The 27,717-nt window shown below is 29.6% G+C and overlaps 1 protein-coding gene across 4 annotated transcripts in view; it reads right to left on the bottom strand.

Moving 5' to 3' along the window:
- Unc-13-4a (BAI1 associated protein 3) overlaps nucleotides 1-27,717 on the bottom strand; it is a 95,599-nt gene that overhangs the window by 20,340 nt on the left and 47,542 nt on the right. For all 4 annotated transcript variants that reach the window (XM_083044690.1, XM_083044689.1, XM_083044692.1 and 1 more), the window contains exons 2-4: nucleotides 26,935-27,563; nucleotides 25,081-25,319; nucleotides 3,589-3,760 (exon numbers count right to left, since the gene is read on the bottom strand). In XM_083044690.1, coding sequence (XP_082900816.1) covers nucleotides 3,589-3,760; nucleotides 25,081-25,319; nucleotides 26,935-27,141 — 618 coding nt within the window. In that variant the 5' untranslated portion in view covers nucleotides 27,142-27,563. The remainder of the gene's footprint in view (nucleotides 1-3,588; nucleotides 3,761-25,080; nucleotides 25,320-26,934; nucleotides 27,564-27,717) is intronic.

Raw genomic sequence — 27,717 nt, 5'->3', positions numbered from 1 at the left:
TAGTTGAACGGTTCAAAAGTTATAAACAATTATTTATTCGTCCAAGAGAGCTAACTTTGTCAATTTTAAAGATATCGCAAATCCGCTTGCGCAGTCTTCTTTAGAATCGTTTGTAGTTGTTTGTAGTGATTTTCCTTCCGTTTGTAGTTGAGTGGACCAAAGTTATAAACAATTGTTTATTCGTCCAAGAGCTAACTTTGTCAATTTTATAGATATCGCAAATCCGCTTGCGCAGTCTTCTTTAGAATCGTTTGTAGTTGTTTGTAGTGATTTTCCTTTCGTTTGTAGTTTAGCGGTTCAAAAGTTATAAACAATTGTTTATTCGTCCAAGAGCTAACTTTGTCAATTTTTAAGATTTTTCAAATCCGCTTGCGCAGTCTTCTTTAGAATCGTTTGTAGTTGTTTGTAATGATTTTCCTTTGTTTGTAATTGAGCGGTTCAAAAGTTATAAACAATTGTTTATTCATGAAAGAGGTAAATTTGTTAATTTTAAAGATACCGCAAATCCGCTTGCGCAGTCTTCTTTAGAATCGTTTGTAGTTGTTTGTAGTCATTTTCCTTTTATTTGTAGTTAGGCGGCTCAAAAGTTATAAACAATTGTTTATTCGTCCAAGAGCTAACTTTGTCATTTTTAAAGATATCGCAAATCCGCTTGCGCAATCTTCTTTAGAATCGTTTGTAGTTGTTTGTAGTGATTTTCCTTCCGTTTATAGTTGAGCGGTTCAAAAGTTATAAACAATTGTTTATACTACAAACGAAAAGAAAATCACTACAAACAACTACAAACGATTCTTAAGAAGACTGCGCAAGCGGATTTGCGATATCTTAATGTCGGGTGCGAGTCATTTAAAAACATTTTTTTATTTATTAATTGATAAAACTACAAACAAAATTATTGTTACTACAAACAACTGCAAACGATATGCTTTCATTTTCCGTTTTAAAAAATTAATTTTTGAATAGTCGGGTGCTAGGCTCACATAGCTCACACGACGTATAAAACTTTTACCGCTTGATGTTTGAAATCGGGGAAAAAAAAACAGAAAGTTTTATATCATATAACATCATGTATATATGAGCGTTTTGACAAAATTATTTAACAAATCTCGCTCGAATGAGTCATATACTCGCATATAATATGCAATATAATGTACATATGCAGTAATAATAAGAAAGTAATTTTTTCCGAGTCTGGCGATTAATCAGGGATAGAACGTAGCACTGGTCAGCCGATTTCAGTGATTATCCGTCCGATATAAGCGACAATAGTAACGCGTCCAAACTTTTTTCATCCCTGCACGTTTTTATTCCTCGTTCGAATAATTTTGACGAATATCGCGATAATAGCATTAATAATGTTATCATTTCTTACAACAATTTTTTTTACAAATATTTAAATAATAAACTCTATTAATGAAGTAATAAAATATTATTCGCACGCGACGTATAAAACTCTTTCAGTTTGATGTTTGAAATCGGGGAAAAAAAAAACAGAAAGTTTTATATCATATAACATTATGTATATATGAGCGTTTCAACAAAATTATTTAACAAATCTCGCTCGAATGAGTGATATTATACTCGCATATAATATGCAATATAATGTACATATGCAATAATAATGAGAAAATAATTTTTTCCGAGTCTGGCGATTAATAAGGGATAGAAAGTAGCACTGGTCAGCCGATTTCAGTGATTATCCGTCCGATATAAGCGACAATAGTAACGCGTCCGATCTCTTTTCATCCCTGCACGCTTTCATTCCTCGTTCGAATAATTTCGACAAATATCGCGATAATAGCATTAATAATGTTATCATTTCTTACAATTTTTTTTAAATTTTATTTACAAATATTTAAATAATAAATTCTATTGATAAAGTAATAAAATATTATTCGCACACGACGAGCTATGTGAACCTAGCACCTGACTTTTTAAAAATTAATTTTTTAAAACGGAAAATGATAGCATTTCGTTTGTAGTTGTTTGTAGTAACAATAATTTCGTTTGTAGTTTTATCAATTAATAAATAAAAAAATTTTTTTAAATGACACACCCGACATTGAGATATCGCAAATCCGCTTGCGCAGTCTTCTTTAGAATCGTTTGTAATTGTTTGTAGTAATTTTCCTTTTGTTTGTAGTTGAGCGGTTCAAAAGTTATAAACAATTGTTTATCATTTTCCGTTTTAAAAAATTAATTTTAAAAAGTTGGATGTTAGGTTTACATAGCTAATACATTGCACCTCATTCACGTTACATCGATAGGAGGAAAAATAAGTATAAAGATTAAATAGAGCAAGTTGGTAGAAGTATTATATTCGAGGAAAGTGTAATTTTATTATGCGCAAAGTAAGAATTTAAATAGATTCAGTAATACGAGTCAACAATTTCTCACTACGTTTAGCTTTCTCGTCGCGCAATCACTCAGCTATTAATATAAAATCATAAATGCTAGTCAAAAACAATAAAAAATAACACGCACTTTATATATCATAATTTTATTATGCGCAAAGTAAGAATGTAGATAGATTAAGTAGTACGAGTCAACAATTTCTTACTACGGTTAGCCTTTTTTAGAAAAAAAATTTATCATAAATTCAAGGACATTGTAGATATGTTAATTTACAAATCCATAGATTTATATGTAACTACAAATATGCATAAAAAATTATATTATATACTATAATTATTAAAATATTATATATATACATATATATAAATATAATTTAGAATTTATTAAAATTTATATATTTTTTTGATTTTTTTCGCGGTAAACAAAACAGAGATGTACACAATATTTATTTCCATAATTTTTGAAACATTTTTATTAACACAAAAGTTTACATATTTAATACTACACGTTTAATATTATGTTTCTGTCGGTATAAATTTAAATTGATTGTTTCTCTATGTAAATATATGCGAATATTTAATATTGTATTATTTAAATAACATATTTTCTACCAATACTACTGAATACATACGTAGTTGTGTGAATCAATAGCATATAACAAGTAAGAAAATTGCATGACATTTGAAATTGGAATTTTAAAACTTGAAATTTGAACATACCGAATTGGAAATATGAGCTGTATATTCTTCCACGCGTTATACTTGGCAAGTTGAAACGCGAAGATGGAGTTTACTTTTACAGGCCTTTTACCTGTTATTTCGATCGACGAGCGCGCGTATGCGTCTGACCAGCGGTCGGCTTTATCTACGTAGAATAATACTTCAAACGCGCAACAGACGTAACTATTCGTTCACATGCAAAGTTCACTGCAACCAGAATGAATGCGTGCTAAATGTAACAGCGTTGGGCAGCACGCGATTCGATTTGCGACGCGAAGGTGCGGAAAATTGCTGCGTCCCTTATTTGTTTAATAACATTTGTAAAATAAAATTTTCGAACCTTGTAGAAGAACAAACGGAAGCGGATTAGAATTCCTGATTTGCATTAGAAATATTCTGGTAGCCTAACGTCATATATTTTTATAACAGAATAAATAAAAATTTTGCATGTTTTATAAAATGAAAATAAATAAATAAAAAAATATAATTATGCGACAAAGCAGGCTTTACTGACCTCTTTTTTGCTAAGCCGATATGGATGCGAGGATGAAATCGGGTCTCTGGACGGTGGTGGCGGTTCTTTTGCTCTTTCTTCTACTTCCTGAAGAACAACGAGTCTCCGATTCTCCTGCTTCCAGGATAATGCAGTAAAGCTTTCGAAGAAGAATCCATCTGTTTCTTGAACACTATATAATTAAATTATTAAATTTAAGAATACTAATAATTTCTTGCAAGTAATAATGGAATAGACTCAATAATAAAAAGTTAATAACAAGAAGAATAATAATAAATATTATATAATAAATACGTAATATAAATACTAAAATGGTTTTAGTTATTTTTTAATTGAATAATTAAATATAATTATAATTTATAAGATTTACTGTTTGTCTCAAAACATATTTATATTTATGTAAACATTTTGATTGGTGATATACACAAATATTAATAAATATTAATAGATTTTAATAAAGTAAAGCGCATGTGCATTTTTGCATGTGCTGTATTCTGTATTTACCAATAAACATTGTCACTTTTATAAGCAAATTTGTATTTTATTTTGTTATTGATCGATTATAAATAAATACATATTATTGACATAAAAAATATTTTTAAATAGCAGATATCAACCCTTTATAAGAGATTAAATATATATATATATATATATATATATATATATATATATATATTATGATTCGTAATATTTTTATACGTTGTTATACATTTATGATATAGCTAAACCTCTACACATCCTCTATCTCTAAAAATAATAGAAATAAATCGAGAAAAACAAGTAAATTTCGGGATATATTAATGAACGTAGAGTATGTAATAATTTACGTTTGTAAATAAAACCTATTACCGCACTTCACACATCAGTTTATTAGGCCAACGATTTTTTCACCATCGCGTGAGCACCCAGTTTCGCAATCTCGCGAAACTATCGATCGCTTATCGAGGTTTTCTCTGCGTTGGAATTTTAATATGACATATACACGATTCAAGTGTATGTAACAAACAAGCAAGAAAATCTTTCGAATATTCAATATCTTATAAAATGATTTATATTTTACCAATTACATTTAACTCATTAGTTTCTACATTTTTGTATGTAAATAAATGTTTCGATTGAGTATAAGATTGTAATGACAAAATTTTATTAAAATTTTGGAATAAATTTTTATATTATATATTTAAAATTTTCACATTTATTATTTGTAATATCTTTATGATATGATAAAAACAGACATTGCAACATACATATCGGATAATCCTACAAGTGTCAACATGTAGATATTCAAAATACGTCAAAGAGCAAGCCAAAAGAATAATTAGCATATTATTTTGCTATTAGCCAGTTAAGACTTTGACTCGTCAAAAAATAACGTTTTTCGTTAAGGAGAGCTTAATTATTAAAATACTCGGCTGCAAAAACGTGGTATTAATGGAGAGATGTTGTTAAGTAGCTCGATGGCGCAAACCTATAATTGTATCAAGATGATAGGGATCTTGATACTTCGATAGGTATCGCAAGAACATATTCTATGCACGATCGCTCAAATTAAACTTGCGGCGCACGGAACATGCTTTGTTGTTAGTTTCCTTTATACACTGTATAGAGCAGAGACTAAAACAAAGTTCTTCGTATAAATGTCGTAAATATCTCACAGTTACATAAAGACTTTCTGAAATCATTAATTTGAGATTCTTTATTTTCTCTTTAATTGTCTTTGTTTATAATAACAAAATTTATGTTTTTTTCCATAAAATCCATAAATAATATATATATATATATAAAAATATATATATGTATATATATTAATAGTTAATAATATATTATTATAGAGCGTATTACCCCTCTCGTTTACCTTATTATTTTATTGCTTGTTATTAATATAATTGACACCTCGACCAGTTGCAATCACTTCTTCCTTTGAACGAGTTCAAGCCACTAGAGATATCATAATGAGAAATCTTATCTTACACCGAGTTATGTTTCAGAGCCTTTATTGCAAGAAAACCAGCCATAAAAAAGTGCTCTGGCTATAAAAGCTGCATTTTATAAAACTTGAACTGTACGCGTCATTTACATAATGCACGACATTGACAAAGCTCCCTTTTACATCAATCATGAATCAACGTATAATACCCAAGCGATTTTGAACATTTATATTTTACTGATGGGGTTTTATGATTAAAGAGTGTCATTATCGGTCGGATGGCTTTGCCCGTTGATTCAATTATTAATTTAGTAAATGATTTAGCGGCGCATTTAGATGACTCGCTTCACGTTGCGGCTTAATTGCGACGCAAAAAAGTGTGTAAATTTATTTCTATTTTCGTAATTATTACAACTAGATGTGAGGAAGAATTACGTAACTCGCACTAATTTCATTTCTCGCCAGTCCTATAAAAAATATTCCTCTCAAAAGTCGCACATACGTATAATCTAAATCGAAAGGCAAATGCACGCACTGACAGATGTCTTTTCGATTTCTGCTAATTGGAAGTAATCACAGTAATTTTTTGAACCTCTCTTCTCGTTATCGTGGACTTTATATTTACAATATTATTTAACTGAAATTAAAAATTATTTGTTACTTTTCAGCGTAAGCTTTATTTTTTATTTCATTTTAATTCTTTTCATATACATATAATCATAATAATGTTGTCTGTTTCAGAATAAAATTACATAAAAATGTTTTAATTTTATATTTTCTCTTAACTAAATAAATTTATATTTACTAATTTTTATAATTAACTTTTCTGTAACAGAAATTGAATAACTAATTATTATTATAAACAATTTTAAAATAAAGTATTTTAGTAGCGCTAATGTTAAAAATTAAATGTCTATTAAAATATAACGTTTATTGAGAATCAACTGATAATGTTTTGTAATCTGTTTCCTTTCATTTTTATTTGATAATTTCAATTAAAGCATCGATATCATAACAACTGTTAGTCGAAATGACGTGTAGGTACATATAATTAATATGTGTAACTGATCATCTTCATCATTTTAATTCGACTGCTACCCGATTAATATATCCTATTTATCCTACATGAAATTTATGTCATTTGTAATGTTTAAAGAATTTTTTCGTTGTCAGAAATATATAAGGTCATGGCAAAGTGGTGAGCGCGGAATCTAAATTGAGGGCACAAAGGCGTGTCGCTGAGAAGACACGGAGAGGACAATAATGCCGTCATGGTTCTTTACAGGACCAGTGAGCACGTAAAAAGAGCTGTTCACGACGAGAGGAAAAAAGTACTGCGAAGGAACACAACAAGCCATGGGCATCCTCCTAATGGAAACCGAAAGTACATCGACGACATTCTTCTCATCGTCATTCTACCGTCGAAAGCACGTTCACTACGCTGTGAATTCTAATTCGATCAGCTTCGACATTTCATTGAACCTTTAGCTCAACTTTCAAAGGTTGCTTCGTAAATCAGAATTCTTTAATTAAAGTGGAAAACGTAAGCAATTTTTCTCATATCACATTATATATGTAATTATTTTTCTGTGTATCTTTAATTTTATTTATTATTAAAATTTATCTTCCTTTATTTTTTTTCAATGAATAAAAAAAATAAATGTATATTGGATGTAATCAAGTGCAAATTTTTTAATTTGTTTACTTCTAAGGAAGAATTCTTTGAATTTATAACTCTCTTCAGTTCAGGAATAAAAACATAGTATATTATTATTTTATATATTATGTATATCTACAATATATAACTTATAATATTTATTATTTTATTAAATTATTGATATTTATATAATTATATTAATTTTTTTCCTAAAAATGAATTAATACTGACTATAATAAAATATTCTGGCTCATAAAATACTCACTTTTATTATGTCTTTTCTTTTTGCTTTATTATCGAAATCAGTTTGCACGCGCAATCCTGTGCGGTAATTATATTTTGCGTGTCGCATAATATTTCCAAGGCTAATGTATTTGATTACTTGTAATTCGTTTAATTGTTATTTAATGACTTCTTCGCAGCATGTTGCAAAGTTACATTAGTCTCCTGCCGGTTTTCTTAAAATTAACCGTGCGGCGATGATGAAACCGAGCGATAAGATTCTTTTACTAGGCGATAAATTTAAAATAAAACAGATTATATATGAACATTTCTGTACGTCATTGCTATCACGATTTGTTGGCTTTACAAAAATAACTATATCAGTCTTTCAATCAATTAGATTAAATTAATCAGTTATATAAATTACTTACTTAAATTACTTAAATTTTGCAGCGTTAGATATAACAAAGATTTTTTAATCTAAATTATAAATATTTTTTGCCATTAATCAAAGATTATTTAATATAATGCTATAATTAATGAATTGATGTATTATAAATTCCAGCAATTTTTCTCAGCAAGTGAATTAATAAATATGAATCACATGAAATATAAATAATCAATTTTGTTTTAATTTAAGGAGTGGTTTTAAATATATATGCGCGCAAATTAAAATAAACTTTAGAAATTTAATTAATTTTCTTTTTGTTTTGTTTATGTAATAATTATCTATGATATAAGTATCTAGTATAAAAACATATGGTGAAAGAAGTAAATCAGCAAAAGCATTAGTTTCAAAACTGAATATTCCTTCATTTCAGCATCTCTATATGCTAAATAAAAATATTTTTAATAAATCCATATAAAAATAACATTCTTTTATAACATAAAGCGTTAAAATAAGTTGCTTAGGAAATATCCTCTCGGACTCAACTCGTAAGAGAACATGGTAGATTTTTACTCTGTACAGACATATCCTTTTAAAGCCTTGAAATCGTACATTCGAGCGAAGTATATTATTCCTGAGTAGTTTCATTGTTGGTTCTTTCTTTTATTCTCACATCAGTATTCGTGTATTGTCTTCTTTTTCGAGAGATCAAAATTTTCAAGTTGTTCCATGGAAATTAGTTATTGGACAGAGAATGTCATAGCAAGCTCTTATAATTTACCCTAAAGCAGAACAAGCAAAACTAAGCGAAGAATAACTGTTGAATACTCATCCTATTTTGCCTTATTAAGAATTCACACAATAGAGTCTATTTCATTGAAACATCATTGTAAAATTTTCAGATTTTATTATACACTCACAATTTTCGTAATCTATAAATTTAAAATTCTATGGATTTGTGAAAGATTATAAATTTTGTTTTACTCTAGATTTATTTGTACTTACATTACAATATATTTTTAATAAAATAATTGTTTTAATAGAATATGTCATCTATAGAATCTTTACATTTCTAGATAATATATAATTTATTTTTAATTTTTATACTTTTAAAGTTATACATATAATAAACTCTTAGATTAATCTGTGTATTTCGTTTCGGTCCTACAATAATTTTAACCATCTATAATAAAGTTTTAATTAAAAAAAAGTTCACAATTTTTATAATTCAATTTTCTTCATATAAGAATATGGTTTGTTCATAATTTGATATATTACAAAAAAATTTATATATATTTATATTTATATATAAATAAAAATAATTCTAAATAATATACTAAACTTGTAATCCAAGACAATAATAATATTGACGCAAATAATAATTTTGACTTGAATTTTCAGGTGTACGATGTTTCTTGGATTTGTAGGTTGCTTTAGAACTGAACTCTCGTGTGAGGTAGAGTAGATTAAATGCACGTGTCGCCAAATACAATGTGTACAATGTTTTACTGTCTCTTGACCTTGTCCGTGTCAAGTTGGATCCACTGACAAGAGAGAGGAAATAAGTAGGCACACGTCCTCGTTACGGTGGACGGTCAACCCTGATATCGTATTTCAGGAGTGCGCCTCTTCGTCCAGCTTGTTAAGCGCGCCCCACTGCGCTAATTTATACAAAGCGGCAGGGCCGTATATTCCGACGGAATACGGTATTAATAAACGGCTCTTGCGCATATCTCGGGAGGCCATCGGGGGCGATTTTAAGCTCCTGACATGTATATGTGTCTTCGCAGTTGATGACGTTCCTTGATGTCGTGGGCGGCTGAAGCCGGATTTAATCCTGCGCTCTGTCCCTTTCAACCCTTCAAATTAACTTTCGGCGATCATAGCATGTCGATGATGCGTTTTACTGATATCGAAAGATCGGTAGATTGAGTATGCACCGTAAAAATTAATCGGGCTGTGCAAATTATAACTCTATTTTTTTTATTTAGAAAAAAATGGAGTGGAAAAGGGAGCTCGTGATTGCCGCAATAAAAAAGGATCAAACGCGAAACAAGTATATGTTTTTGTCTAAATTTGTTTCTTTATTTTTGCGAGAAACAATAAACAATTTTCCTCGTTTAAAAAATAAATATAAAGTAATAATGAATAAAAAAAATAAACCAGAGCAAAACGATGATGGTCGCGGAGGATCTTTTGTTAAGCAATTAGCAGTTCGCGGGAAATGAATTACTCTCAACAAACAATCCTCGCGACAATAAAATATTACAATATTTTCCATATTTTCCGCGAATTGTTATAGAATAATTATTTTTCTATAATTAGGGCGTAATATTCTGCAATCTTTCGCGGATTCTTGAAAAAAAATATTATATTATCCAACGAGGTCATTTCGAAATAATAAAGCAGACATTTGATTTATCTCTTGCGCGTAAACAATAAAAAATCACATAAAATATTGCAAGAGGCAAGTAGAAATATAACTGGAACGTGCGAGTTCTTGATTTCTACTTGATTGCTTACGCAAACATTTGCATTTTATGAGGAATATGTGAAACAAATCTATTTGTTCTCTTTCACAGCATCCGCAACTACACTATTTTAAATTTATATAGATATTTTATATTTTATAATCATTTCATCTCTTACATCTTACATACACACATTTTTATGATATTTTTTAATATTTTCACAACGTTAATAAAGTTTTAATAAAATATTATATATGCTGGAAGGAAACTTTCAAACAACATTATATATATATTATTTCAAACAAATTCTCTTTAATATTTTCTACTAGCATTTTTTTTCATCGAAATTCTTTTTCAGGATCAAATTAAGTCGGTGATAACGACAAGTGTTAGGTAGTCGATATTCCGTTCCTTTGAATGGCACTCTTCCTTTAATCCAAAGTCTTTTATGGAATCTAAGATGCAGATCGTTATCGAGATATTCACGGAGGAATCTCTCTCGGGAGAAGAAGCATATATTGTGATTAAGATTAAAAGCTGCAATCACATCATCTGCATTTTAATTCTCTCCAGGATTCACCTGTCACGATCTCATATTGAGTTTGAACTATCTAAATTATAAAGCAGTATGCAAAATTTTTTGTTTCAACATTGTAAATTTTTAAGAATTTTTTCTAATATTTAATAATGTTATCACTATTATTTTTTATAATAAACAACATTTAATAAAAGTTACATAATTATATAAAAGTAATAATTATAAATATTATAAAAGAATAACAAACAAAGAATATAATTATCTTAAAATATTGCTAAAATGTTTTTATAATGTTTATAATTTAACAAGTGAATTAAAGAGAAAACAAAAGAAAAAGAGAGAAAGAGAAGAGAAGGAGAGGAGAAAGATTTTTTATAATTTAAATAACATGCAATCTATTTTTTGCTAGAAACAATATATTAGATTTTAAAAATTGATTTATTTGAATAATAAGCTACTCAATTTTTTTCCTAAGAATGAGGAAGATTAAAATAGATGATTTCGTGCTGTAACTGGCTCTCTTTTACAGTGAAAGCATTATCTCGCATTGCCATCGCGCTGCACTGCGTAGTTTTTCTGAATTTTATTAATAAATCTACTCTGCGGCTTTTCTTGCTCTCAAAGACAGAAAGAACCTTTGATGCAACGTCTTTCTCATCAACCGCGTATTTTATTCGCTTTCTTCGTCGTTAATCCGATCGCCCTTTTACCTCTCCTGTTTCCCGCCCCCTCCCGATTGATCGATTTAATATCCGCCCTTGCACCTGCCCGCACTTTCTCCCTGTGCGAATCCCAATTTTCCACCCTTCGCTCGGCCTCGGAGGAAAAAAGAGATGAGAAATTTCACGCGACCGCGACGACGAGCTTACCCTTCTCGTTGAGATATTAAAAGTATCTTGGGGGACCTCGATCGTTTCACCTGGACGACTTCTGGGAATCGAGACAAGCTGCCGCGTCGAAACTTCGCAAGCGGCCTTTTATCGAGCCTAACTACTTATCCTATTATGGAGCAGAAGTCTTATCCTGATATCAGGGGATCATTTTTTTCCGGCGGTATAATAAAAATAAAATTTCCTTTTTCGTGGCAAAATTTCACGGTGCGATGGTCGAGGTAATGTAGGCGCGACCTCGAAAAATTACTTGGAAATATTGTCGCAAACATTGGAAGATTATTTATCAAAGTTACTTGATACTAATAAAAATAAAAATAATAATTTCTGAGTATTTCAAAGGTACAATAAAATCAAAAATTTACTTTATCTAAATATTTTAAGGCTTAGAATATTGAATAATACTCAAGAATATTTACATTAAAGTATTATATAATTTCAAGGTGCGAACTGAAGGACTGTTATATAATGATATGTACATCAAAGTATATCTCTCAAAATCGTACACAGAAATGTCAGCGGATTTAGAATAAAATCAGGAATCATATGTTTTTAAAGTGCCTATAATACTTTCATCTGAGAAAAATATCTCCTTACCAGAGGATCTGTTCTTTTTATGATTCAAATGTCTGCTCACGAACTTCCTTCAAAGGAAATTCGCACGAATCAGGTAATCCACCGTGATACTCTCAGTAGAGGATTTTTTTCGATAGGATATTATCCTGAAAATGAAAATGTTCATCGAAAGTATACGAAGACTCTGGAGAGATCGGAGGGTCACGTTCGTCTGACGTCGCCTTTCATATAGGTCCTTTTATCTCGACTGCCGGACGTGCTGCCATACATTTCTTAAGAAATGCCTTCGTCCACTTACTTCCATTAGCTACATTCTCAATGCCATTTCCGCGGGGTAAACAGCCGGTGGTCCACATCGATCAGGGCGCTATGTGTATCATACCGATGAACAATGTACGGATTGTATGGCATCGTTATTGCATCATATCGACACTGGCCATTCGCACCCCACAGTGAAAGCCATACGATCGACTTCGCTAACGCAACTCTCTGTCCATTTGTAAAATATATATCAGCACGAAATACATCACGTTCACCTTTTCTCATACATCTGACACGTCCGAATGAATTAACTTATTTCTTGCTTATAGCGCACGTTAAAAGATATTGCGTATGACAATGTGTTTCTCTCTCTTCTTGATTCTTTCAATAAATAAAATAAAACGTCGACACGAGATTGAATGTATGTATCCATATAATTGCGGAAAAGAAATAACATATAAAAAGAAACAAAAATATGTATATATAAAATAATATTTATTTAATTAACTGTACAGAGAAATTAACATGTACAAAAAATTGACGAAAAATTGCGTATGAAAAATTTCCCTGTCTTGTTACAAACAAAGAAATTGTTACAGATAATAAAAAAAAACAAAAAAACAAACTTTTAAAATTAGATATTTTAAAATTTAGTGTTTCTCTTTTGTTTGCATAAAATATATTTCAATCTCCTGTTGTATGTATATTACTTTATAAATAGCTACTTATCTCTTATTTCAATGTATAATACTGACAATATAAGTAAAGATCAAAGAGAAAACTTTTATTTTATTCTCATCAAAAACACATATACATATACGTGCACAATGTGTATGTTTGATCTGATAATACTTTCAGCAATACCCTACGGATTTGTGAAGCGCAAAAAAATTATGCTTCACTGCTCGCGAAGATGATTTAAGAAACTCCTGCTATTGCATTTGGTACATTGTGGGATTCTGCAAAAGCACTTTACGGAAGCAACTAGCTATCCTTTATTGGTGCACTAAGACGGTTTATGCTTTTTTCTCGACAAAACGTGTGGTCGTAAAAGCAACTATTCTTGCTGTTCGCTAGTATATGTGATCTCACCGTGTAACGCTTTATTTCTACAGTTAGTTTCTATTTCTACCTTTATATAATATCCACAGGATATTGATGCGATCGAGCGGCGCACAATGGCATTAAATGTTCTTATTCTAAAGTAAGACAAAGTCTGACAAAATAGAGAAAAATGATGAACGATTGGATTTAATGTAAAAATTATTCATTTTAATTCACATACTTTCTCAATTCTACTTGTTTTAATATATTTTCTATTTTTATTTTTAATCGTTAAAAATAATTACTCTTATACTTTACCATTCTAGATTACTAGCTTCTAATTTCAATCAAATTCAAATTTATTCCGTTGTTATAATAAAATCATAATATAATAATATTATCTAATATATATTTTTTAATATAGAAGATTAAAAATAATATAAATACAGATTTCTTACCTAATTCTATTTTCAAGCTTGTCGTTTGTTAAAATGTATTGATCAATAGCTACATTCTTTTTGGAAGTTATTTAACAATTTGTAAAATATAAAGTCTTTTTATTTCAGTTTCTTTACTGTTTCAATTTTTATTCAAGAAAATAATATATATTTGTTCAATTAAAGCTAAGAATATAAAGGAATGGAAATCACTGCTACGATAAAATTTTATAAAACTTATACGTCAAGTGAACGATGATCGTCTATAAAAGATATAAAGTTGTCATTTAATAATGTTGTTAATACAATTACTGAGAGAACCTTAGGGATCAGGATTATAGTTTGTTAGCAAAAGACTCCACGTGTAACGCAATAGCCGTAAAATAGGATGCTGTAAAGAATCATACAGGCGGATGCTGCTCTTTCCTTTCCGATATTTTCCTAACATGTTACACACGACCGTTTTTACGCTTTACCAACAAGTGAACGTGACACTTGTTGGTTCTTCTTTATTGCAAAGGATCACACTCTAAATGCTAAATTTACACAATCTTGTATAACGCAAGCGATATATAAACAAGGGACATTACAAAAAAAATTGCACTGAGTTCAATTAATTATAAATAAAGTGATACAAATGTGACTATTAAAGAAATGTTACTGAAATCGGTTTTTTAAATTAAATATTATAAAACGTACATTTTTTAACATAAAATTATTTAAAAATCTTTGTAAAATTAATCTGTAAAATTTTATGAATATTATTTTTAATATTTGTGAAAATTTAATTGTTATGAATATTTATTTTCAACAATTACTTTGAATTTAACCGCAATAAATATTGCCTTGTGTCATCGAAATAGTGTTTTGTCTCTCTGAGATATCTTTCATCGAAAAATTATAGAAAGCGGTGAGTCTCGATATCTCGTAATCTTAATTGATCGGTTAAGAAATTAACGCGGAATAAAATTAGTATTTCCGCTGAAATACTCTTTAAGAAATTTGATTGGCTCAGTTAAAATCTTTACCTGCAGTAAGATGAGATCAGCTAAGCTTGCTACAGTTCGCCCCATAATTCGCTCGAGCAAGATCAGAGCAACAGCTTTGCGAAGTTTATTCGTAGTAAATATTTTATGGCAGTTGTCGGAAAGTGAAATAACGTTTGCATTACGCTCGTTATAATCTTTGATGTATAGAAAGTCTATAATTTTCTTCAAACCTTACATATTGTATGAGTCAACATTAATTTTTTATAAAAAATACGTTATAGTATATATATATAATTTCTCTACAAAGTAATTATTGGCGCGATAAATAAAGAATATACAAATGCAAGATTGCGTGTCAAACTCTATCGTGTCAAACTCAAATTATTCTATTACAGCCATGATAGCTTTCGAACTTATTATATAAGTTTTATAAAGGAATGTACAGGCTTCTATAAAATAAGGAATTTTTTTATTATTCTAACAAGGATGAAAAAGAATGTTATTTATTGTTAGAACATGATAAATATGTCTTAATATGTAATGCTATTAAATAAGCTTTACTTTAAATTAACACAACAATATTAATATTTTACACATTTGTAAAATTGAGCTTGTTAAAAATTTCTTCTCTTTCGTTCATTAATGATATAAAGATTTGAAAATAATATTGAAATTTCGTCATTTTTATAATTCGTGAAAAACCTATTTTTTATTCATTAAATGCAAATATTCTATATAAACATGTATATTTAAGGAAAACTTCATCCATTCGTAAATTTTGTAAATAATGATAGTTGTCAATTATGTTGCATTTAGGAACGTCGCAATGCTCCTTGACAATCTCGAGGACCCTTTATCGATACGTTGCTAGCAACGCAGTTTCGAACACTAATCGCTAACAACGGCTCTATCTCTGAAGAGCCTTTTAACAACAACTTGATGGCCCTTGAACTTCGGTCAAATTGCAGAAATTGTTCGGATTAAAGAGATTCAAATTGTTATAATTTCGCTAGTGATATACATTTTAATTTTACATATTACAAATATATAAAAAAAGGTTGCGATATCCTCTGTACCTTTTTAAGTCACTCAGATACGTTAAATTTCAGCTTAAATAAAAATAACATTTGGAGAAACCAAATAAGTATTAAATCAATAATATCAAGTTTCTGAATAATAAAATATCACATTATTTTCGCAAAACAGTTCTTCTTTTTTTAAATGAATGTATTAGTCCACATAGTGTTAATTTTTCAACTGCTCTGTTTTTTAATTATTATTACATTATCTAAATGTTGTATTATATAAATGCAAATAAATTTTTGAATGCATATTTAAATAAGATACGTCAAAAATTGCGTGTATTTATTTTTCTAAAATTTATATTTCCTAAAAAATTTATATTTTTTAGAAAATCTACAGAAACATACATACTCACACATCTCAATTTTAACAAAAATATATAAGCATGCAAGAATCACGCCGAGATGACCTATATCTGCTAAGACGATCATCTGGAAAGTCCGAATTTATCCCGTTTTCGAGGACCATAAAATCCTATTTTATGGACAGAATGGATTTCCGTATAAGACGTTTTTTGTTAAAATTTTATCGTAGCTTTACGAGCATTTTCTGTCTACATAAGGCACCGCGGGAAATCTCAGCATAAACGATAAATGCACCGTGAAAGTGCGGGGGTTGACTACTTGAAAGTCTTTTCAGAAAGTTTTTTTTATGACGCGGCTGCTGACCGTGCCACGAAGTTAATTCGCCGTTCCGGAGTTGTGACTATGGCTATTTTCGACGGTCATCCTCGTGCGCCCTTTATGGACTACCACTTCCGGATATTTTCCACTTTTACGAACGTCCACCGGTTATTTGCCGTTTTACTTCCCGTTTGCAATTTCATCCCTCCTGCTATTCTCTTTCCATTTACTCTGCTTGTAGTTATATGACGCACGTTAAAGAGCGACGTTCATATAAATGATTATCGATCGGAAATTATGGTGCAGAAAATGTAGTGGCGAGTCCATTAAAAGCTTCGACGCACGTTAGTATATGAAATATAGCTTCTTGTAATAGTTGTAATTAAGATTTTTATACTACTAATAGAGTTGATAATTCAAAGTTGTAATTTCGAAAATTTTAACATAAAAGAAATTGATGATAAAGTAATCAAAAAATTTAATGCAAACAGAAAATGCAATTACTATAATAAATATTATTAAATATTTTTATACAATTTTTAAATATTTATAAAATGTATTGAATAAAATTTTAAAAAATCTAAAAAAATAAAAAGTAAAAGACATGAGAATTGGATATTGAAAACAAATATCTTAAGAGCAGATTAAATTTAATATTAAATAGTTAGAAGATTCAAGCTGCTGCAAATATTTAATAAATCTATTAGACTAAATCGGAGTTTTATTTACAATATTTCTTTTTTAATATTTAACAAAAAACCTTTAAAAATCCTTTATGCTTCTAGTAGATGTTCTTAAGATAAGAAAAGATGCTGAAATTTCTAATGTATGAACACGTTCCACCCATATTCATCTTCATTTTTCTTAGGCTTTCGGCGATTTACGAGGAGTCTTAATGTAATTATGGCCACAACATAGCATGATAGACGTTTCTTCAGCTTGTCGTAAATTCTCATTAACTGCAAAGTTTATAACTTTTCCAAAGTAAGCACTACTTGCAACGCAACTTTTTTGTACAATCATTTGAAGTGTCTTTAACTCGTAAAAGACTGTTGTAAAATAATTTGTTTAAATTAGTTGGTATTTTATAAAATATCTTCATTATTTTTCATTATTTGTTCTAAGCATTTTTATCGCACATTATTATATTATATTAATATATGTATATAACACTGTATTTAAGTTAGAACATTTTGCTCTTATTCTAATAATTTTATTCTAATAATAATTTTGATATATATTCCAAACTTTTAAATTTATCTTTAAGAAATTTATCCGTGCGCTTGGTTATTTTTAATATAAAATTATTTAAGAGAATAAATAAATAGAAATACTAATAAAATGTATTTGAATGAAAATAAAATTAAATATTTATTCAATTTGTCAATCAATCGTGAGAAATATTGGCAAGAGAAGGTTTGGCAGTGTTCTGATTGTGATGAGCTTTGGATATGTTGTAGTCTAGGGTTAAAATAAGTCTATAGGTTAAAATAAGAAATATATATAATATTTTTTTATTTCATACTCTGATATGGCCGTTAAGAAAGCATGAAACATTCTTTTGAAAAAAATCAAAATGGTAAAAGATATAATAAGATGTTTTAAATAATAATTTTATGATTTTTAATGTACTTTATAACAATGTAAGATTTTTCGAAAATGTCTTATTTTTCGAGAAATTCCCTTCCCCGTTTAAATTATTTTAAAAATTTTTTTAATTTGTCTTGTATAATAAAATTTAAATATAAAACAAAGTTTGTGTGTGTACGATCGCGATGAAAGCTATTGGTGATAAACAATAAAGTAAATTTAATGAAAATGTCTTTGAGAATTCTCCATTTATACGAATATTTTGAAATAAAATACAATGCAGTACAAATTGACTCCCGCTGTCAATTTCGACAATGTATCTCCAACAGTAATATAGTTTCCGCATTTCCAAATAGAGAGACAAGAGAGACTTGGACAGCAAAGACAGACATGAAACAAAATTAGGGAAATGCAGTCATACAAGACTCTATGTTTATATACGACACGATATGACATTTTGTCTTAAAATGTACACAAGGGAAAAATACATAAATGCATTCCTTTCATAGATGATCCTTTGTTGCGCATTTAGATTCGCACGCGTTCCAGAGTAAGTTATTTTCATAATATGTTTGCTTGTATTTTCTTGAGATATTATTAGCTACTTTTCGCAATAGAGAAAAAATATCTTTTTTAAGTTCTTATTGCACAAATCCAACAAAATAATTGATATATGCGTCATATTATTAATATTGATGTCAAAAGGTATAATTAACAATTTGCGGTGCAATGAGATCACGATTTGCTTGTTAAAATGTTCAACAGCATTTAATTACTTTGATATTATTTACATACTGTCCAAAATTGGTTTCAATGCGCGTTAATTTGCCATAAACGCTCTCTCTATTAATTGGCGATAAAAGAGCACTTTACACAACCGTCGCGATATTGTTGCGTGTTAGTACGTGAGCTCTATTACTATTATTAAAATGAAGTATTTGACGATAAACATCACAATACGTAATTGTTTCGTATTAAAATTGTATTTTGTATAGATTTTAATAAATATATATTTTCGAAAAAAATATGCGTTTCTCTCTATTCTCTCTTCAAAATATGTAAAATATTAAAAAGAAATTTCGAAACAATAAACATATATAAATAAGTAACTAATATACGTAATGTAATGATATAATAATTGTAATGTTAAACTGACCGAACAGTTGATACAAGAAATTGTCGATTGAACAAGAGATGCGTTGTATTAACCTATGTGCACCTATGTTCTTGAACGGATCGATACTCGCTCGAGCACAATTAGATAAGGTTTGATCTCTCGTAGAGATGTTTACAAGCTTGTTTACAATCAAGTAGCGGATAGAAAAGAGATAACTATCGTTTTACATTTTTATCTACAAAAAAATACTAACGCCTACGCCCATAAATTTACAATTCAAATTTTCTCTCAAAATCTTATCGAAGGACTCTAATATGAAAAGCTTTGCTAGAAACAATTTAAATAAATTCTATTTGTAAAACTAATTGTTCTAACTAATCTGTTCTACTTTTTTATATTACACACTAAAGAAGTATAGTATAATTATTTTAAAATAATTTATCTTCAAATTACTAAAAAATTGAAAGAATCTGAAAGGTATTGTTAAATCTCTGAAAAATTAAAACATTAAAAAAATTACTGTTTGTTTATTCTCCCTCCTCTCTTTAAAAAATTGTAGAAAAAATAAATTATTAAAGTTTTAGAAACGCTTTTTATGCAAGAAAAAAATGGAATAATTCCAATAAGATGTAAAACAACAAGATGATAAAAATTCCAATAAGATGAAAAACATATCTTGACATAAATTTATCGCATAAATTAATAATATTAAATATTAAATTGCATGAGCTGATTCTTGGAAACAGAATAAACTTTTAAGTCTATTTGGACTTTAATAAGAAATGTTCTAGAGAATTAAAGAGTTTTTTTTTCTAAAGTATAGAACATTTCCATTTAATTTGCATCAATCCGGATTCTATGAAAAGAATTAATAAGTGAGCAGTTTTATTTTCCGTGACTTCCCTTGAGAAAAAGTTAGACAAATGTTACAAAGAACGAAGTTCTCTGCAATAATAAGCAAATTTATTTATCCTTGAGTGCATATTCCATTGTAACGTATCACTATGATATAATCATTGGAGAAAAATATTTTTATACGTTTCATTTAAATTTATTTAACTCATCTGTTATTGAGAGATTCTTGTCATTTGTTTTTAGATTTTTTTCAAGTATGTCAATAATTCAATAAATCTAGTTCTGTTACATAAAGACTAAAAAAACTGTTAATGATACTGAAAGCAAAGAAACAAACGTTTGAAAATCTAAAAGAAAAAAATTAAATATATTTTTTATTAATTACATATAACTAAAATTATATATATTTAACAAGATACAGATCTAATCATATCAAAATATATAAAACTCTTAATATATCTGGAATTCAGAATATCATAAACCAAGCATTTAAAAATGCAAAATATATAATTAATTCATATACACTTGTAAATGTAAAGTCACATAATCACAAATATAAATTATTCGCTTAGATATAAATGTTAGATATAAATGTTTAACTAACATAAATTTCAGCTAATTGTAACATCTCTCGATACAATTATTATATAATTAATCGGTATTGATAATAATATTATAATCAAAAATAAAATCAAAATGCATTAGATTTACATTAAACATTTGTTACATAACACTTTTATTTGACATTTCTCTTATTAAGATTTTTTTTTAATGTAACATTTTAAAGAAACTTTAACATTTGCATTCATCTCCATTTGCAGATTGCATTCGCGTCGTTATGCAATATAGCTAAAAGTTATGCAATAAATGCCAGATAGAAACGTGTTAGTATAACAGAGAATAAGGATTCAACAGTTTAAGAAAGTGAAATTAATGAGGGGAGGCGTATGAATGTAGCACAGAATGCTTCTTGCATACAAAATGAGATACGAAGTATATTGGTCTGTTGCCAAGCGCTAAGTCACGAATTAAATCCTTGTTAAAGGGAGAGCAAATGTCATGAGAAGCAATATGGTGCTACTGGCGTATATTTGTGAGACGTTACACATAAAATGCAGTCTCGTATTTCGAAGAAAGAAAGTTTCATGAGTAAATACAAAATGCAATAATGTTATGTCGCCGAAGTACGGATGTCGTGTTTCATTACAAAGTAATGTGCTTTTTATTGTTTATTTCCTTCCTTCATGCGGGCTCCTCGTCAGCGTCATCAGCACTGATTAAATTACACCTGCTGTGTTTAACTTCATTTGCCAGTCTCGAGTAAGTTGTCTCACCGGGGGACACGTCATTTTATCTAAAACGATGAGCGATCCTTTATTAAGAATAAGCTAGGGAGTGACTAGTATTGATCCGGTATATTGTTGCTGTTTAATTACTGTTAACAGGCATTGTTAGCACACAATGAATCTACATGCCAAAGTGTACTATTAATTTTTCTTTCGTTCTTTTAATTTGATTGTGGATATTATATCAGTTTCCGTTTTTGCTGATCTGGAAAATGTTGTGACATCGAGATGACAGTATCACCGTGTTGCATGAGCATTCTAGAATTCGGTGGACGACGAATAGCTTCTGTTGATACGAAGTCAGTTTCGTAGGATCTCGGACCTCGAGAACGCTTGTACATACAAAGGACGCTTGTCATACTGGAAGAGTGTAGCAGCCTTTGATTACGGCAGCTTCTACCGACCCCCACGAGCGAATTGAGGTCACCGAATGACCAGACCTCGATATATCCTTTTGCTTTGACGGAAAGAGATGGTTCTCGGATTTGGGACAAACGACAAGTTTTTTTCACCGGTCGTTTTGAAATCGCTGCAATTTTTTACAGTGCACACGATAAAAAAGTCATTTCTACGTGTCGCGTCATCTGAGAAATATTTATTCAAACGGATAAATCAAATTTCTTTTTAGTCTTTGCCTAGATTCACTCTTTGTGACTTTATGTGCACATTCTTAATATTTTAATTATTCACTATGCAAAAAAGTAGAACAATTTTGTATAAAATGACAGATTATTCATATCAATTAAATTTGACGAAGCGAGGATAAGCACAAAGCCTTACTAGAAAACGGATTGTTTAAAAGTTAAATAAAATCAGCTAGAGAACTTCTAAAAAATTCTTTTACGATGATCTTAGTTTACCATAATATTTTACGATACCAGCATGTGAATTTTAATTGCATATATATATAGTTTTTTTTACAGCATCTCTCTCTCGAAGAACGATAATGCTAACTCTTTTGTTTACATTACTTAAATATAATTCTGTAATACATTATAGCTAACAATTATGTTAAATCCTATTGCACGATAAATCTAGTAAAGCGTGAATAAAAGCAGATATGTCGGATTTAGGAATATGCCATATCTAAATTTATAGCAGTTGTATTTTTCAAATATTGATCAAAACAATTTTAATTAAATTTTAATTAAATTAAAATAATTTTTACCGTTAAAATAATCTCTAATTTATGTATATAATACATATACACGTTTCCATACATATATAAAACATTTCGATACCTATTACAGAGAAGTATCTCTATTATATCTGTGTTTAAATATTAAAATGTATTAATTAAACAACAATAAATTATCGATAAATTATTTCTGTGAAAAGATAATTGTCAGAACATTTTACCAGCTATATTTGATATAGATAATAAATAATTTATTAAAAGATAAATAAATAATTATGATTAATTATATAATAAACAAATTTATAATAAAAATTTTTTCTTAGAGTATCACGGTTTTCTTTTTTTAAATATTACATAGTCATGTAATAGAGATGAGTTTTCATCTCAGTGATATTTGTGAATAAATCAATTCGTGCAGCATTTTGCCGCATACGGATATATCTTGAGAAAATATGAGGTACGTGATGAACGCGCACACAGCGGATATTTGCAACGAAAGAGCACAAACTACGTCAACTTTATGTGCTTTTGTTGTGTTGTAGCAGAAAAGAGAAGAGTTGTTCTGTATAAAGTTCAAAGGACAACGAGGTAAGATGTTACTCTTGTACTTGTTGTTGTTCGGAAGCGCAATTGTGATAATAGCATATTCATATACAATGACATATTGCATATAGAATTCTGCCGCGGTGTAAGAAAATATTTTATTCGTATAATCGTCGTTGATCATTCATCCGAGTGAGGTATCCACGTTGCTAAATTTCATGAATAATACATTTTACGTAATAAAGCACAAAAAGTGAATCTGTCAGGGTCCTCATAAAATTTAAATTAAAATGACTTTGTAAAATAAATCTCTAGCTTTGTAGAATTTTTTATAACATTTAATAAATATATAAAGAGAAAGAAAGAGCGAGAGAAAAATTGTATGTATAATATATGTATATATATAATATTTTTAATGAATGATAACGTTATTTATATTTGGTCTTGAAAAATAGATAAAATAAAGATGAATTATTTTGATATTATTTATATTTATCATTTTTTATGCATTTTTAGTAAACACACTCTGAAAGAGTCAGTCAATATTTAAACATGATATTATTGTTTATTATTTCTGCATATAAATGATATCGGCTTTACAAAGATTGTAATGAAAATCTAGCCATTGTGTGAATTGCATATCTATTTGTAATTTTATTCATGGAGTTTCCCAGGCATATGAGGATGTCACACGAGAGAAAAAACTCGACAGAATCGTTCGAGAGAGTGCAAGAGAAAAGGAAAGAAAGAGGATGAGGCTTCAAAAAAGGATTAACAATTCGCGCTGAATAATCGATTGTGTCTATACATATGCAACAAGCCAACTCGGGGAAAATTCGCGATGCATCGCGATGATCTTATTAAAAGTGTATTCGTTGCAATACGCATGCAAAATTTCAGTAGAAAAATACCGTTGCATTACTTCGTGCTTTTCTTCCGTCTTTCGCTCGATTTACAGTATATACACCGTTGCGTTTATATTATTAGTGGACTCCTGAAGAAAGGGAGAGAAAGATAAATGCATTTGAAAAGTCTCGTGCAACTTGCATCTCTCCCTAAAATGTTCTCCAATAGGAACGGAAGATGAGAACGTAGTTAATTGGAAAGCTTAGCGCAAAGCGTCGACGTAACCCGATTAAAACGTTGAATGGATAGCTGGCGTAAGCGAAGACAGTGTCTTACCGGAAATCCGATTGAGTGCATTTGAAACTGCATTCCGGATATTTAGTCGCGGAGATTCGACGAGCGATCAAACGAAATTATTCGCTCGAGAGCGCGCGAGAGAGAACCGCTGTCATGAGTTGCCAGTGAAAAACAAGCTTCGAAATACCGATTACATCTTACAAATTTCGATAATTTGATGGATTTGGATTGCGTACATTCCATTTGTCTTTTAAAAGTTTGTAATTCGAACTCTAATAATTAATCAGTTGCATACAATTAGGTATTCCATATCGTTATTAAATTCATATCAGTTATTATACCGATGTTGTAACACTTAAACCTACCCTTCTTTGAAAACTTTATATATGTATATGTATGTGTAATGCTTATTAATGCTGTATAATGTCAGAGTTTTAAATTTACCATTATATTTATTATGCTTCGTTATTAATTTTATTTTTGTCAATAATGAATTTATGTAAATTATGTATGTTGTTCTTATTTATTCTTGCGTTTGAATATACATCTAGAATAGTTCATCTAGCGATTGCGATATGCACTTGATGTAAGAGACCGGAAATGTGACAATCTCTTCGCGCTGCAAAACGAGCGCTCGTTACTCAGGCAACTTACCCGGAAGTAGCCTGTATGTCGACCTCCGGCCAGGATGGTCTACGACGGCAGAACATAAGAGGCGGTCGATCGCTGGATCCGCCGCTTCGACGAAAAGACCCGACCCGCCTCGGCGATGTGGCGCCACTTCCTGTCGCAGGGTGCACCGTCAATCCCGAAGAGGAAGTGCACTCAAGAGTGCGTCTACGTGTCGAGAGAGAACGCGTATGCGACGTGACGGTTCCTGGCGGTGGCACAACCTGAAAGAGAAAAATAAACAAGTTAGTTTAGAAAAATATTATTTAGAAAAAGAGCGGATGTGCGCTAAGAGATTACATGCGTTTAAGCAATATTTAGCTTCGACAATGCGCTTTTAATTCTGAAAATAATGTCTGATGCTTTGCATAAGTAATAATAATAATTATTAGTATTATAGTAATTATAATTAAAAATCAAGCCTCTGTTTAAAAAATTAAGAAAATACAAAAAAGAAAATATTATACTATTGTAAGAAAATAATTGGTTATTAAAATTAAGAACAATTTTCTTTTATATAGAAAACATTTATCCATCTTTGATGTAACACATATTTAACGAACACATTAATTTATGTGTCGATATCAATAAATGTATTGTCAGGAATGTTGTTTTTTTATTGGTTATCGACAGGTTATTTTTATATGTTTGACATAAAAGTTGATAAATTCTCATTTGCTCACACATTCATTAAAATAAATGCATTTATCAGAGAATTTGCATCGATATGTCATTATACGCACTCACGATCAGTAGAACAATGCATCATTGATAATATTTGCTCTAATATGTATACATAATAATATCTGTCATATTTAATATAAATATGTCTCTCTACTATATTATAAAATATATTACTACATTAATAAATATGAAAATTATAATGCGTTTTTAGAATTTTACTGATATAAAAATTTAATCCTGTTTTAAATATGCGTATATTTCTAATATTGCAAAAAATAATGTCATAAAAAAATTAAATTTTTTAATACCTGCATAAATTACCACTGATGTAATAAATAGTTAATTACTCTTTGTCTCTTGCACACATCGATAATCAATGAATCGAATGTTTTGTTACATGGATAATAACGGCCGTACCTTCTTGGATCGTGACATGTCCTCTTTAATATCGTTTTTCTTGATTTCTTTAATCAAGAGAAACTATCGTCTTTTAGTCAATCTTGTTGTTTCTTCTAAAGAATTAATCTTGTTTTACTCAATTAAATCTTTTGAGATTCGGTGTTAAAATTATTTAGTGTTAATCTTGATTTCACGCAATTAAATCTTCGCTTAAGATTTAGCCTTATTTATCGTATTATTTAGTTGAAAACAGTTTCTCTTGATTAATTGATCACACGATGGAAAGTCTTGATTATCAAAAGAATAAAAAATGTATTTACAGTGAAAATGAAAAAAAATTATTACGTTCTATTAATTATATCAAACTACTCTTTAATAATGTAGCGATTATATATAGATACAGAAAAATGCTTATTCATTAATAAAGTTTAATATGATGAAGAAAAACAATTTGAATTATTAGTTTAGTGAGTTAATAATATAAATAGTTTGATTAAAATATAGTTTGATTAATTTATACTGTTTTGCGCCATTCTTTCATTAAAAATTGTATAAATTTATAATTGTGATTATAGTCTGCTTTTGTACTGCATAATCATCGATTTATTTTGTCATTACAATATGTTTTTTGTATATTAAAAAGTAAATTTTTGAAAAGGTATAATAATGCGAGAAAAATGGCATTTTGGTAAAAAAAATGTAATTGTTTAATAAAATATTTTACTGGATCGCTCATCTACATTTATTATCACGTACCTTGGGAAAACCATGCGGCGTGGCTTGTTGGGCAGCGGTAGTACTAGTGTTGGTCGTCGAAGAGACGCTTCCGGTAGAACTACTCCTTCCGGTCCCACTGGAATCGCCTTTCGAGTCCTCGCGACTGAACGAGAACCTCTTCGGGCTCAGGCTCAAGCTAGCCACACTATTCGTCACAATCTCCTGCAGGGAGTTGAAGAAACTCATTTTTGTTGTTTTCTACGTGCGATGTTTGTCTCGTAAGTACTGACACCGATCGTTCAGGCGATCGCGAATGTCATTGCCGTCTGCCGCCTGAATTCTCACGTAACTCGTTTTTGGGAACCGAAATGCCGCAAAGTGCAAATGCCTCGAAATCTAGCATCGATCTTGCGGATGGTCGATTAGATATCGCTCGCCAGCTGGCTCGTCATGAACGAAAATCCCCCGGCCACGAGAACTTTTACGGTACTTCCTCGCGTCGCAATATCGATTCACATCCACGGCCATTTGCGACTCCTCTTCGAATTCCCTCTGCAATTCTTCTGAAAAATTTCTGCTCGTCGCAAAAATCATCGTACTTCGTTGAGCACTTAAGATATCGCGCACTCTCGATCTTTCCACTCGCGTCGTTGACGCGAGGCAATCATCTGTGAAAAATCGAAAAGATTATGTTAGTTTTATACAATATAACTTATATTAAGATTAAAAAATTTATGAAGCTATATAAATTTATATAAATTTCAAAAATTACATTATATTGTATTAAAAGACAATTTTTCATTTTATTTTATTATTTTCCGA

The sequence above is a fragment of the Prenolepis imparis genome, unplaced genomic scaffold (assembly GCF_030444845.1).
Source record: "Prenolepis imparis isolate NDT839.2.m4 unplaced genomic scaffold, iyPreImpa1.0 SCAF_8, whole genome shotgun sequence".
Lineage (NCBI taxonomy): Eukaryota > Metazoa > Arthropoda > Insecta > Hymenoptera > Formicidae > Prenolepis > Prenolepis imparis.
This window is presented reverse-complemented; position numbering and strand designations above follow the sequence as displayed.